Below are 14,668 nucleotides of genomic sequence, written 5' to 3' on the forward strand. Positions count from 1 at the left end.
TACGTGGTTCGGTTGAAAATTCTTTAAAAATTGGGCTTTTAACTCAAATTAAAGCTAATTAAATTAAACTTTATTAAACTTCGAGGTTTTCGCGCTCCTAAATTTATTCTTAGCCTCGAATTCCCACAAATTAAAAAACAAACAACATTAAAAGTCAAACTTTGAAGGTCAAAAATTTCTGAAAAAAACAAATATTTGGGAATTCCCCCTTCAATATTTAGTTATTATGACGTCATCTGTTCTTTATAACGCCATTGAAGCGATTCTAAATATTTTATTTAAAATAATTTTTGTTTTCGTAGAAATTTTGCGGCGGGCAAGATGGTCACGTGATTAATATCCGCCGATTAATTAACCACGAGGAAACAATTTAAACCCTTAATTGATTATGACGTCACTTTGCATTGATAATGACAAACCACGAGGTATGACGTAACAAAGGTGGGAAGAAACCTCGGTAACAAATAAGGATGACACTTTCTCTTATTCTAGTTTTTTTGTAATTAAAGAGAATAGTTTAATTTAGTTTTTGATAACCTTTGTGACGTCAAAAAACAAAAAATTTACAGAATTTTAATTAAAAAAACTTTAAACCATCGCTCCATGAAAACCTAATGACGTCATACGTCCACGTGATTTGAAAACAACCATTGACCTTTAATATTATGACGTCACACATATCATATTTAAGATACTTGTTGAGATTGTGACGTCACACAGGTTGGTAAGTAGAAGCACTTGACATTTATAGATTTTGCAAGTTTTAACAATGAGATATTCTAGAACATCTTTCAACGACCGCTCAAGTACAACTTGAAATTTCTTCAAAGCCAAGTTTGTGCAACGTCATAATTACTTGCTGGTCACGTGACACTCCGGGAGTATTGGCCCCTGTTAAACACGATCATTGTGACATAACAAAACTTGCATCGATTGTCATCTTATTGTCATAAACAACCTCGTCGAATAATAAGGTAAATCCCCCGACGTGATAATTTGCACGAACGCAAATTAAAAGCTTTCCAGATCAAGATTCGCGGTTTGGCAGCTTACCTTGTTTTCATCAGTCGCGTGCTTACCTCTATTACGTCACAAAGAAATTCGAAATTAAACGAGCTACAACTTCCGGCGGTCAATTCCAGAATCGATAATAAATCGGTCACGTGGCACCCAGGCGCCAGTGTTTTCACAACGATTCAAACATGACCTCGAGGTCAACTCCGCCGGTGTCAACTGTTACGTCACAAATCTTGGACAAACTGTCATTTAATCGAATAAACTTTCTTGCGGAAACAATTCAATGTCTACGTCACAATAGGTTAACAATCACTTAAAGACGAAGTGGTTACTTGAAACGCTTTTCCACTCCAGGATATTTCAAATCATGCAAAAATATTTATTAACAAAAAAATAAAAACTACAACAATAAATATTTATCCGCAGAATATGGAACTACAACAATAAATATTCATCCGCGGAATATGCTTCAAATTATTTTACATAACCATGTGGTCGATAACACTGCTGGCAAAGACGTCCAAATACGGCAGATTATAACATTCCTCGTAAGACAACTGTATAGTGGCCTTATTGGAACACACAACGTCACAACTAATGACGTCATCATAGTGGAACGTTAGGCGTGGGGACAGGAACGAGATTGTTTGCATTTTTCGTCGACTTCTTTCGCAGTCGGTTCTTGGGTCTAATCGTACAAAAGTTGTGCTCATTGTCCACCATGCGGTTCCTTTTAACATAACTATCGTCCACACTGCGGCGCCCAAACGTTCCCAACACAGGTCGTTGTAAGTCGTTGCTGTATTCTATCTCCTCCCAACCTTCCACCTGAGGGACAACTGGATCTTCATCGTACGCAGGACTTATAAAGCTTTCCTCATCCACAATAACCCCCTGCGTCATAATATCCTTTCTTCTTTTTCGCTTGAAGAACGTTTTTTTCTCCTTTAACGAAGTTTGTTCTTCTTCAGAAGAAGATGCTGATCCAGGAGTAGCTGGGAAGTTGCGAAGTTGTTCCTCGAAGTCCTCATCTGAGCTCTCTTCGACTTGTGACGTCATAACAGGAGAGGTCACGTGCAAAGTTTGCTCAAACACGTCATCAGCAAAGTTTTGAGAGATAATGCAAGAAATCTTTTTCTTTTTTGACCCAACGATCGACTGAGCCGACAAAATTCCTTTCGCGACGATAAAAGCGTTCTTTCGCGATCCTCCTTTGTCTTTTGATTGTTTAAAACTCGACTGTGACGAACTCTTTGAACAACTCACAAATCCACTTGTCGTCGAATCTCCCGATGTCGACTCTTTAACGCTCTTTAGTGGCGTTTTTTCATTGGTCGGCGGTACAAGCATTGTGACGTCAGTGTCTGGTGGAGAAGGACGCCATGACGTATTAGCAAAAGAAGATAAATTTTGTTCACTTGAAGGCGATATTGCACAAGAAGGCGGCGGGGGAAACCCCATTGAATCACTTTCATTTATTGAGCAAAGGAAATCCCCACCTGGTTCATTCCCGGGAAGCAGGTTAAAGGAGGATTCGTCGTCTGGGGAAAAAGTTTCCATTTTGGGGAAAACGAAATTCTCGTTTTCGACTAAGAAAGGAGAAATCGGAAGATAATTCGGGTTCGTCATAATCCGGGATGACGTCATTGGTGTGCTATTACGCAGCTCGGTCTGGTGGTTGGAATTTATCGAACCGTAACTCGACTGTCCCATCATCGGTTCCACGATTTGGGACAACTTTCCCGGATGTCGGTGTCCCGGATGTTTGATCGGATGGGCAACTCCAATTGTTTTATTGTTGTTTGAGTTGTGCGCGCCACCTAGCAGATCAAAGTTAGGTAGGTTGTTAGGCTCGCTAGGTGTCCCAGTTTCAAAAATATCATCACTCCACGTTGTCTCTTCGCTACTTAAATGTTGTACAACGTGGCGCGTGGAGTTTGCCACATTGTGGTTACTATTGTTGTTCTCGGTGCGCAGTGAGGCCTCTAGTGGCAAAGTTGCCTCGACCGAGACCCTGAGAGGAGGTGGACAATCTCGCGATTGGGTCAGCAAGACTTCGTTGTTTTTAGCATTTCTCGAAGTTCTCTGAAAAATTACAAAAAAAAACAATTTTAAAATTATCGTTAAAAGTTTAAAAACAATTTTAATTTCATCTACCTCTTCTTCTCTGCTAGTGAAAAGCCAAGAACATCTTCTAAACAAAACAAAACTTAATTCAGCAAAAACGTAAAAGTAATAATTTAATTACGCTTAAATTCACAACTCACCCGTTTTTAGTCCCATATCTCACAGCAATACAGAAGATCAACAACACTAGAGTAAATGATCCAATTAACCCGAGTGTTAAAGGAAGGACGATGTTGGTAGAATATGAACAAGCCTCGTCTACAATAGATGACTCTAAACATTAAAATCGTTACACAGGAATCTTTAAAACTTTTTAATCGACTTTAAAATTTGTTTTACCTTTCGAAGACAAACAAGCATCTCTATCGCCATCCTCTGTTGAAAACAAGTCTTGTTCGATGACGTCACGATTGTATGACGTCACTGGAACACATTTTCCATCCAGCCAGCCACAGTAAGGATTGCCGGAACTGACGCAAGAACTTAATAAGACAAAGTTAGTTTTATCAATTTTTAACAAACATTTTTGGGTTGTGTTTAATTCTCTTACCTCTTACAAGCGTAACTCTGACAAACTTGCTTGGGGAGACTGATGACGCAATATTTAAACGTCACCAACATTGCGTCACTGCCGTCAACCAACGTCACTTTGCGAACCCGTTTGGCACCTAAAGGTTCTTTCCCAGACCCAATCGTGCACCGACCAGGTTGAAAAACGTTCCATTCCTCGGTGAAAGAAATCTGAGGTTTCTTTGATTGATCGGAAACAACTTTCAACAACTTTCCGTCGGTCGTGCCTGGAATATTTCAGTGTTACTTTATAAAACTTAAAAAGTTGTCATTAATCCAATATTTAAACCTACCGTAAAGTTATTATTTATTATTACAGAAACACCAAACTACTGAAACGCCCTGTTAAACCAATAGTACCGCCCCACTAAGCCTACATTGACGTTTTACAGTAAAGTCAATCTCATGCTTGTTTACACCCCTCACCAATATAAAGGACCGTGACGTTCTGTTTTCCCGCAGTTAAAATATTTGTCTCAGCGGTGAGTGCCGTAAACCTCGAAGTTCCTTGAGTCTGGGTGAAGATTGGGTTTCCAGTCAGCATTTGCACAGCTTCGTCCATGATCGGATGTTCTTCGATGAACTGAAGAGTCCGAGTTGAGGGTTCTATAATACAACAGGGTTAAGTAGTTGGAAAACAGTTGATCAACATATAATTTGGTGCAATCCTAGATTTTAAATAATCATAGAATAACAAATTCTCACGATTTTGCGGGTAGCTTCCACAAACAGTTGGATGGGGTGAAATATTGCTCGAAACTTTATTATTCCAGCACCAAGAAGTTTTGCTTTGTTCTTTAAAGCTGCCCGCCATCGCTATTGCAATGTCAAACATGGTGTAAGCGCAAACAGCGGATCCTGCGATGCTATTCCTGAAACAACCAAATATTAGTGACAACACACTTGACTTATGTTTACCACCTAGCTATACCAAATTATCTAGTTCTCATTAAAGAATAATTCGGTTAAAAAATAACTTAAATTATTCAAAGTTAACCTCGGGGTTGTAAACGTAGCAAACACGGTCAACTTTCCGTTCAACTCCAAGGTTTCGGTCACATCTTGTATTTCATTAAAGTAAAAGGGGCGACTTCCAGGAATTGAACAATTTAGCCTAAAATTCAACAAATTGAGTTAATTTCGAAGCCACTCGACAGTTTATTAGGACAATAGCACAATGAAACAGCTTTATTGCTACATTGTTATCTAATTTATGTTAATATGGAACCTGGCTTTAAAAAACGAAGTCCACTGGCTTTTAAGTAAACTGGAGCTTCCCCCTTCGTCTTTCTTGCATACTTGGGCCACCCGGGAGTAGACCACCTTTAAAGTTGTTGGTTTCAACAAAACGTTAAACATTTTAACCGAGATATAAAAGTTACATAAATACAAAAAAACTACTTTGTCTGTCGTATCTGAAGCCTCGATCGCCTCTTCGCGGAAGAATATAAACATTTTTTCGGATGTCTCCGCCATCCCAACAAAATAAGGATTAGTGTTGGACATTGTTGTTGAACTTGTTAAAGTGGGAAGAGGAGGATTTGAACCCACGACGGCTGGCTTCGGGATTTTTTGTTGCGTCACTGGGGTCCGAATTATTGCGGGATTTTTAACCAATCTAATGCTCGTTGCAGTAAACATATAGCCCCCTAAATATTAAAAATACAGCCCCCTGAATAATAAACATACAGCCCCCTAAATATTGAACATATAGCCCCCTAAACAATAAACATATAGCCCCTCTAAATATTGAACATATAGCCCCCTAAACAATAAACATGTAACCCCCTAAACAATAAACATGTAGCCCCCTAAACAATAAACATGTAGACCCCTAAACAATAAACATGTAGCCCCCTAAACAATAAACATATAGCCTCCTAAGTATTAAACATGTAGCCCCCTAAACAATAAACATATAGCCTCCTAAGTATTAAACATGTAGCCCCCTAAACAATAAACATATAGCCCCCTAAACAATAAACATATAGCCCCCTAAACAATAAACATATAGCCCCCTAAATATTAAACATATAGCCTCCTAAATATTAAACATGTAGCCCCCTAAACAATAAACATGTAACCCTAAACAATAAACATGTAGCCCCCTAAACAATAAACATATAGCCCCCTAAACAATAAACATGTAGCCCCCTAAATATTAAACATATAGCCTCCTAAATATTAAACATGTAGCCCCCTAAACAATAAACAAATAGCCCCCTAAACAATAAACATATAGCCCCCTGAATAATAAACATACAGCCCCCTAAATAATAAACATACAGCCCCCTAAATATTAAACATATAGCCTCCTAAATATTAAACATGTAGCCCCCTAAACAATAAACATATAGCCCCCTAAACAATAAACATGTAGCCCCCTAAATATTAAACATATAGCCTCCTAAATATTGAACATATAGCCCCCTAAACAATAAACATGTAGCCCCCTAAACAATAAACATGTAGCCCCCTAAACAATAAACATGTAGCCCCCTAAACAATAAACATGTAGCCCCCTAAACAATAAACATATAGCCTCCTAAGTATTAAACATATAGCCCCCTAAACAATAAACATATAACCCCCTAAATAATAAACATACAGCCCCCTAAATATTGAACATACAGCCCCTTAAATATTAAACATATAGCCCCCTAAATATTGAACATATAGCCCCCTAAACAATAAACATATAACCCCCTAAATATTGAACATATAGCCCCCTAAACAATAAACATGTAGCCCCCTAAACAATAAACATGTAGCCCCCTAAACAATAAACATATAGCCTCCTAAACAATAAACATGTAGCCCCCTAAACAATAAACATATAGCCTCCTAAACAATAAACATGTAGCCCCCTAAACAATAAACATATAGCCCCCTAAACAATAAACATATAGCCCCCTAAACATTGAACATATAACCTCCTAAGTATTAAATATGTAGCCCCCTAAACAATAAACATGTAGCCCCCTAAACAATAAACATGTAGCCCCCTAAACATTGAACATATAGCCTCCTAACTATTAAACATGTAGCCCCCTAAACAATAAACATGTAGCCCCCTAAACATTGAACATATAGCCTCCTAAGTATTAAACATGTAGCCCCCTAAACATTGAACATATAGCCTCCTAAGTATTAAACATGTAGCCCCCTAAACAATAAACATATAGCCTCCTAAGTATTAAACATGTACTTCTTAAGTATTGATACTACTTTCACTCTTAGACACCCTAAAACTGGTGAAAATAAAACGTATACACAAAACTGTTTCGAACCTGAATATTTGTAAACCAAGGATGGAACTTGATCGGATGGAACTTTATATCTTTCCAACTTTCCCGAATCTTCGAACTTTCCTGTGAACGTTGAACCGTCCCACTAAAAATAAAACAAAATTGTTAAAAAGAACAAAGATAAAGAAATAAAAACAAAACAATTTTAAAACACAAAAGTAACCTCATATTCTCGGCAATTTGGCCTCGCTGCATTTGTCCCACACAACAGAATTGAAGTTGGACTCAATGGCGCCACCACACGGATGTAATTTTGGCAAGTTAATTCGGAACCAATTATTTCGTCGCATCGAGTTTCATTTTGTTGAAACCAATACAAGATCTTTAAATAACAATAAATCAATTAAATATTTAACTCGTGATAAATGATATTAGCTGGAAACAAATATAAGAATGATTAACAATCACTGAATCTTTTTTTCTAGTTTTACAAACTTTAAACCTGTTCAAACGGAATTTGTCCGGTTTTTCGTTCTAACGAATAACGACTTAATACGTAAACAGCATTCCTGCAAAATAATTCACCCAGTTAATATTGGTCAAGTTTAAGACAAAATTATAAACGCAAGAGATCGATCCACATATGCCGTGCGTTCTTTAATCGATATTCGAATTTAAAAGTAAAGGAAGCGCACGCGGAAGTTGTACATTATTACGTCATAATAACAACAATGAGAACAAACCTTGCAGTTATTAATAATTTGTTTCCAACGAAAGTCAAATCCTGGACGTCGATTAACTTTCCGATCCCTTCATTATTCTGACCGCTAAATACTGGAAACTCGGACGTTTCTGCGTCATAAAAGTTCGGTTATGACGTCATTAAAAAAAGGAAAAACAACTTGAACTTACCTTGCTCGGTCAAATATAATTTTGGTTTCAAATTTTCAGGAAAACTAAAAGAATTTCCAACAAATAAAAACAATAAAAACAACTTCACTGTAAGTCCTATAATACACATTTTCAACTAAAAGTAAAAATATTATTTTTTCCAAACTAACTTGCTGTTATAACACAGGAAACATAATACCAGGAAATGACGTCATTTGAGTGACGTGTTCCGGGTAAAAAGTTTTCCATAGAAGCCATTATGGCAACATTGTAGGTAATTGTTACCGAATAAAAGCAAATTACTCAATCTATTATCTCAATAACTGTTTTGCATTAACACAATTAAAACAATTGCTGATTGTTTAAATTCTTTTCCTCAAAATCTAAAAAAGCTTTTCTAGAATCGACTTCAAACTTTCTTGCCCGTCGCGACGCTGTGCACTGCAAGCATTGTGACGTCACGAAGGCACGCCAGCTGGCATGTGCAAATCAATTATTGATGTTTTGGTCCTCAAAAGATCTCGCGCGACAACGAGGTTGTGACGTCATAATAGCATAAAGTATTTATTAAAATATGTCGTTTATGTTACTAATTAGAAACTAATTATTTTTAATTAACTTGTGAGTTTAATTAAGTTTACAAAAAACAAAGACATTTACATATTATGACGTATTCGTTGTGTTACGTATAAGAGTTATGACGTATAGGAGTTATGACGTATACGGGTATAACGTATGGGAGTTATGACGTATTCATTTGACGCTTAGCAAGATCGGTCACGTGATCAAGAACGCGCATGGAAACAAAAGCTGGTTCGTTGCTTAGCAACAAAATGGAACTTGGCGAAAGTTGGCGACGTTTCCGCTTCAGTCGTTTCCACTTGTCACCCACTGATAACGTCATATCATGACGTAACAACCCTCTATAATCCTCCATCTTCCTGAGGAAAAACAACCTAGTATCCCCCTCCTTGAGGAAAGTTCCACAAAGTTTGGAGTTCCACAAACCGTGAAGTTTCAGCACTTTACCGCCACCTTGCGTCGTCCGTGCCAGCTTCACATTTTCTCGGGTGAGGAACTTCACCTGCTTGGAGGCGCCTTCTAGTGACCGAATAACAACTTTCTTCTCCTTTTTTCTTCCACCTGTGAGCAATTAACATTTTTAATTAACTACACGGAATTTTTAAATAAAATTTGTGGTCGGAAGTGACGTCAGCTTCCTATGTAAAAATATCAACCGCGTCGTTCATTAAAACCCGAACATGTAAGTATGACGTCATTGGCTCAAGCAATTGTAATAAATATAGCATAATGACGTCATAAATTACCCCGAGTTTGTCTTCGTAATTTCTTGCTTTCCAGTTTTGCGCTCAAAACGCCCTCTAGCGAACCTTTCATCACCCGCCATGGTTTCACGTGAGCTGTGATCGTGATGTTTTCGTGAACTAGATCTCGTGATGAACCCACATGAACCTCGGGAACCAACTTCACGATTGTTCCTGTCACTATGACGTCACTTTTGTAATAATTCGACTCAACCAGATCTAAAATTTGCCGGGTTGAAATATTTTGGGTAAAACTGAAAACTTTAAGAATTTCAAACTTACCGATTTCGTTCTGTTCGCTGCATTGTTGGTTTTCAAAGCTGTATTGTGACGTAACATGTCTTTTTTGTTTTATAGATTCAACAAGCAGGGACGTCAGAGCAATAAAAGTTAAAATACGAAGAAACATCTGAGCAACAAATTGTGATTTAAACTAAAGTCTGCTCTGAGAACAATTAAGGTTCCTTACTCTAAAAACTTTTATTTATTTAAAAAACATTTACACAAGGGAACCTTAACATACTGAACATATAACTTTAATAATAATAAAAACAGGTTCTAACTTTTATTTCCTGCTGTTTTTCCAATAAAATCATAAAGCGCGTGGGATTAACTCCTACTGGTTAAACTCCTGCTGATATTTAACTTCACTGTGATTTAACCATGTTGTTCTTATTACGTCACAATATCCACTTGTTTGCCCGCGACAAACAGACGTATTAGACACGTAAGGTCCAAATTACGGGAGAAATTTAAACAAAATGTTAATAAGGGAAACACGAGGTTTAAACAATCAATTCAAAACTTATTAAAAAGTTCAAAATTTATTATTTCAAAACAAAACGAATTTTTGGCCTTTTAACTGTTTTAAATATTAATGACGTCATAAATATTTACGTCACAGTCTCAAGACTTTTTATAACCGAGTCGATGTAAAGGTTTTTGGTTTCTAACATCTCTGATTTTAAATTATTAAATTTTTGAATTTGTTGGTCACGTGACATCTCGCTCCACTTGAGTGATTTTACATCCTCGAGAAATTGTTGGATTTTAATTTCTCCTTCCTTAAAAAAAATAAAATTTAAAATTAAATAAAAAGAAAAATATTTGAAATATTCACTTTTTTAATCTTTTTCTTTTTTTCAAACTCGTTTTTGTCTTCTTCTTGTGACGTCATAAAGTAATGCTCCAGTTCATCGGCCTTTCGTTTGGCTGATTTGATCACGTGAGGGGGAAATCCCACGCACTCGGCGACGTGAATTCCAAAACTTCGATCACAAGAACCTATGACGTCATAATTAAACATTTAATACAGGCTGGTGTAATGCCAATATTGAATACGTCATTATTGATGACATCATAACAAACGATGACGTCACTTACCAGGTTGAACTTGATAAAGCATCGTTAAATTAGTTTCACCATTGTCGTCCTCATCAGTTAAAGCGGTCACGTGATAATTAACTGCTGACGTCACCTCGTTGATCAGTGACGTCATCTCGTGAAAGTGAGTGGCAAACAAACAGGCTGCTTTGAGATTAAGGGCGATGTGACGTGAAATCGACCAAGCGAGACCGAACCCATCGTACGTTGATGTTCCCCGACCTGTGACGTCATATAAGAATTAGTGACGTCATAATGGCATCGAAAATAAAAAAACAAACCAAGTTCGTCGACGATGATCAAAGAATTCGAAGTCGACGATCTCAAAATCGAAGCAGTCTCCAACATTTCAGCCATAAACGTCGACACTCCTTGCCCCTGTGACGTCATACTTATAAGCAATGTGACGTCATATACAAAACCACACACGTACCTGTGAGTCCCCGGCGCCCACCCTCGCAAGAATTGCATCAACCAGTGTGATTTCAGCAGATTGGCAAGGAACAAAACAACCAATCTGTGCCATAAGGATACAGACCCCAACTTGTCGAATATAAGTCGATTTGCCGCCCATATTTGGACCTAAACAAACAATGTTTGTTTCAAATTGTTCAAAACAACACACAAAACAGTTTACAGCTTACCAGTTACTATAATAAAGTTGTGGTGTTCCTTCTCGAAAGTGACGTCATTCGGAATAAACGAAACGTTGTCCTGTCTTTCCACACACGGGTGCCTGCTTTGAACCAGTTTGATCTGGTTTGAACCGGTTTTAAAAAGTTTTGGCCGCACATAAGGCTCTGGAGCAGACAAGCTAGCCTGTAATAAAGAAGTTAGTTATATACCTTAACATATATATTGGGTTAAACAGTTGTTTAATGTATCCTTCACCCTCGCAAAGCTAACAATAACATCAAGTTTTGCGATCAATTCTCCCACGATGTGCATGCTCTCCACATATCCTGCTGCTATGGCAACAATCTCCATGACAACCGCATCTTGTTGTTGCTCGTAGTTACTTTTACAATCTTCTAATTCTTGGTTTAAACTTTCGATTTCGCTCGTCACAAATCTACATGGAATCCAACAAAAGTCTAGTTCAGCCCAGTTGTATTTTAAATGACCCGACATGCAAGAATTTCTTACAAGAATTAACTTTTATATCGACCTGGGGCAATATTTAATGAACTCACCTGACTCCAGCCTTGTTCGTGTCCAAATGTCGATATTTTTTGTTGTTTCTCAAACTTTTTTCCTCTTTGCAGGTAATCCTGAAGACCAAACCAAACGGACTCTGCTCCAACTTTAAACAATTTTTGTTTCAATAAAATTTTTACAAAAAAAATGCGGCGAAAAAGAAAAATACAATTAACAAAAAAAAGATAAAAAATGCCAAAATTGTTGAATATTTAGCAAAAGATTTTACATTAAGGTCAATGCACCACAATGGTAACTATAAAAGAGTACTGTGCTCAATAAGTGGCAAAAGTAACAATATATTAAGACAAACTAACAGTGGAATTGCTATAAAGTGTAAAACACAAAAAGTTAATATTTTACCGTACCTTGATTGTTTTTCCCATCTCCAAGTTAAGATCTTGAGCAGCTATCTCAAAACAATTTTCAATTTCATTTTCAATTTTGTTCATTTTAGTTTTTAATCTTTGAAGTTCGGGATCGAAATCACATTTCACCAAGAATTCATGTTTTTCCAGCTAGAACAATCCACAGTAAAATCAAAATAAATTAAACCCAATTAAAAAAACTAAATAATGTTTTGTAAGAATAAATAAACTTTAAAGTAAAAAATATCAGTTTTTACAAAACAAAATTTAAACCATTTCAAAATCGAGCGTGGTTTCCATCATTTCAACAAAATTGCTGAACTCGGCAATAATTTCGTGGAGAGGACTCGTGAAAACTTGAGTCAAGACAGGAGTTGGATGTTTCTCGATAGTTTCACAAATATAAGGCAAATGCTTGATGGCCTAAACATAACATGTTCGTTATTTGAACTAAAACTTAATTTATAAATTACAAAAAATAAATTGAATTTAGTTTACCCTCAAATTGTTTAATAAAAGTAGGAACCTGATAAACTTTGTAGCAGTCTTGTAAACTTGCTTTCTTGCGCTGAAACTTCTGAGACAACCTGTTAAAATCTGGGAGTTTTTTGAGTTGTTCTTCGGCAAGTGAGTGTCGTAACTCTGTTGTGTCCACAAATGCCTCAACGAGTGATAACCTCTCCTCCAAGTGGTTGAGGTCAATTAAAGGTTGTTTGATCCAGCGTGAAAGCAACCTTTCCCCCTAGTGGTAACAACTGTTATTTCTCTTTAAAATTTATATTTAAAACATATATAAATATAAAATAAATCTAAGTTGACCTCTATGTTATAAACTTAATTAAAATTCCAACCTGTGAGGTTTGACAAAGATTCAGGATCGAAAAGAGTGAGTCAGCAGAACTGTTGTCAACGGCAACCAACGTTGATCGCTCAGGAAACAAATTTAATGCTGAGTAAGCAGCTGAGTCAAGTTTCATAAATTGTTTCAAGTTGTAGTCGCTCACACGGAACTGATTAAAGTTATCCTCGTTCTCGAGAAGTTGAGCGTAACTGATAATTGAGGACAAACAGGAACATGACATTGTGTGATCACTCACCCATGAAAATATTTCCTCATTGTTGCTAAAATATTTAAATAATCAAAAAAAATTTTAAATCATTAAAAAAAATTTAAAAAAGTGTAATTTTGCACGAGTTTTTCTACCTTTTATCTATTTTGACCAATCTTTTAAGATCTTGTTCGATATTCTTTGAGTTAAAATCTTGTCTCGGTCGCTCGGTAAGTAAAACTCCGCTTCGGTTCAACAAATTCTTTAATTGCTCACTCACATGGTTTGAGTCCTTTTAGTAAAAAGTAAATAAATTAAAAAATGTACTGACTATAAATTCTGGACAAAACTAATTAAATAAAATATTCGAACCAGTTTAGGTAGCAAACACTCCTTGGGCCCGAGTTGGACGATGAGGGATTCAAGATTTGAGAAATGTTCGTTGTCTACAAACTCCGAGTAGAATATTTCATAAGTTGTGATATCCACACAGCTCGTACCAACCATGTACTGACCATCTGCAACATTTAATATTAACTCAGTGCATCATTACTTTCTGTTTATGTTCCTTTGTTATACAGTTTACAATATTAATTATATTTTTAAAGATGTACCAGCCTTTTGGCTTAAGTTACTTAAAAGGTTAGTTAGTATAACCATTTTACAATAATTGTTAAAAAATAAACAAAAGTATTTTCAATAACCTTCCAATTTAAACTTGATCGCTAAAATCACTGACGATCTTGAAAATAAATCTAAATCTTTAAACAAAAGATCTTCAACCTAAAATAAAAAAAGAGTTTATTGGTTATTAATTAGGATGTGATTATTTCACCTTACTAAAAACTAATGAAGAAATTATACCCAATTAAACAAACTTAGAGCAAGTTATTTTTAATAAAATTGAACAAGGTTAGACCCAAAAAGGTTTACAGGAAGTTATTTTTACCTCAATAAGATTCCCGGGCGAAGCCTTAAACGAAATTGTCCATTTATTATTTTGTTTTTGTTCAAATATTTCAACTTTGTATCCAAGAACCAACAACAAATCTCGCGATAAACGAACAAATTCCTTTTTATTTAGAAACAAGGTTTCCACTTTATCATCTAAACCAAATTTAATTTTCAAATAACAATACCTATATTTAAAATATTATTTAACAAGCTTTAGATCTCAAACATTTACCTTCTTTTCCAATTTTAACAATTCCCGAACTGGTCTGAAACAATTGATTCGAACCTAAGTGGGCATCTTTGTTGTGGATTGTATAAAACTCTCCGTGGTTGTAAATATGAAAAGTTGTGTCGGACTTTGCTGGCTCATTCTTCAAATATTTCACGAACGAAGTTTCATTCACTATTTTCCACTTGCTTGGTTCAGTTAAACTCATGTTTTATTATTAATTGTTCAAATACTTATTTAATTTTATTCATACATGTATTTTAGTGAAAACAACAACACTATCGATTCGCGGGTAAAAATGTGGTAACCT

General features: G+C 36.2%; 4 protein-coding genes across 6 annotated transcripts; all 4 read right to left on the bottom strand.

Moving 5' to 3' along the window:
- Nucleotides 1-1,367: 1,367 nt before the first annotated feature.
- Nucleotides 1,368-8,017, bottom strand: LOC145752073 (semaphorin-6C-like). Of its 3 annotated transcripts, XM_082568276.1 has the most exons (15): nucleotides 7,875-8,017; nucleotides 7,706-7,814; nucleotides 7,465-7,531; nucleotides 7,186-7,344; nucleotides 7,005-7,107; nucleotides 5,116-5,363; nucleotides 4,943-5,037; nucleotides 4,712-4,828; nucleotides 4,420-4,586; nucleotides 4,141-4,320; nucleotides 3,695-3,941; nucleotides 3,484-3,626; nucleotides 3,285-3,417; nucleotides 3,175-3,211; nucleotides 1,368-3,102 (listed from the first exon to the last, which is right to left on the bottom strand). In XM_082568276.1, the coding sequence occupies exons 1-15, from the start codon at nucleotides 7,981-7,983 to the stop codon at nucleotides 1,624-1,626; spliced, it is 3,393 nt and encodes a 1,130-aa protein (XP_082424402.1). In that variant the 5' UTR covers nucleotides 7,984-8,017; the 3' UTR covers nucleotides 1,368-1,623. The 3 variants fall into 3 exon arrangements, with proteins under 3 accessions (XP_082424402.1, XP_082424401.1, XP_082424400.1); XM_082568275.1 differs by having other exon boundaries at nucleotides 3,175-3,208; nucleotides 4,943-5,363; XM_082568274.1 differs by having other exon boundaries at nucleotides 4,943-5,363.
- Nucleotides 8,018-8,349: 332 nt separating this feature from the next.
- On the bottom strand, nucleotides 8,350-9,877 carry LOC145753002 (uncharacterized). Its single transcript, XM_082569380.1, has 4 exons — nucleotides 9,742-9,877; nucleotides 9,461-9,587; nucleotides 9,182-9,397; nucleotides 8,350-8,996 (listed from the first exon to the last, which is right to left on the bottom strand). Exons 1-4 carry the CDS (start codon nucleotides 9,772-9,774, stop codon nucleotides 8,596-8,598), a joined length of 777 nt encoding a protein of 258 aa, XP_082425506.1. The 5' UTR covers nucleotides 9,775-9,877; the 3' UTR covers nucleotides 8,350-8,595.
- Nucleotides 9,878-10,036: 159 nt separating this feature from the next.
- Nucleotides 10,037-13,957, bottom strand: LOC145753693 (DNA mismatch repair protein Msh2-like). The gene is made up of 15 exons (XM_082570116.1): nucleotides 13,880-13,957; nucleotides 13,548-13,693; nucleotides 13,331-13,467; nucleotides 12,978-13,248; nucleotides 12,653-12,868; nucleotides 12,400-12,549; nucleotides 12,127-12,276; nucleotides 11,755-11,864; nucleotides 11,453-11,633; nucleotides 11,206-11,380; nucleotides 10,995-11,143; nucleotides 10,843-10,939; nucleotides 10,562-10,783; nucleotides 10,299-10,462; nucleotides 10,037-10,242 (listed from the first exon to the last, which is right to left on the bottom strand). Exons 2-15 carry the CDS (start codon nucleotides 13,680-13,682, stop codon nucleotides 10,072-10,074), a joined length of 2,328 nt encoding a protein of 775 aa, XP_082426242.1. The 5' UTR covers nucleotides 13,683-13,693; nucleotides 13,880-13,957; the 3' UTR covers nucleotides 10,037-10,071.
- Nucleotides 13,954-14,566, bottom strand: LOC145752424 (DNA mismatch repair protein Msh2-like). Its single transcript, XM_082568711.1, has 3 exons — nucleotides 14,362-14,566; nucleotides 14,109-14,282; nucleotides 13,954-13,958 (listed from the first exon to the last, which is right to left on the bottom strand). The coding sequence occupies exons 1-3, from the start codon at nucleotides 14,564-14,566 to the stop codon at nucleotides 13,954-13,956; spliced, it is 384 nt and encodes a 127-aa protein (XP_082424837.1).
- Between the last annotated feature and the right edge of the window lie 102 nt (nucleotides 14,567-14,668).

This window comes from Corella eumyota, chromosome 5 (genome assembly GCF_963082875.1).
Source record: "Corella eumyota chromosome 5, kaCorEumy4.1, whole genome shotgun sequence".
Lineage (NCBI taxonomy): Eukaryota > Metazoa > Chordata > Ascidiacea > Phlebobranchia > Corellidae > Corella > Corella eumyota.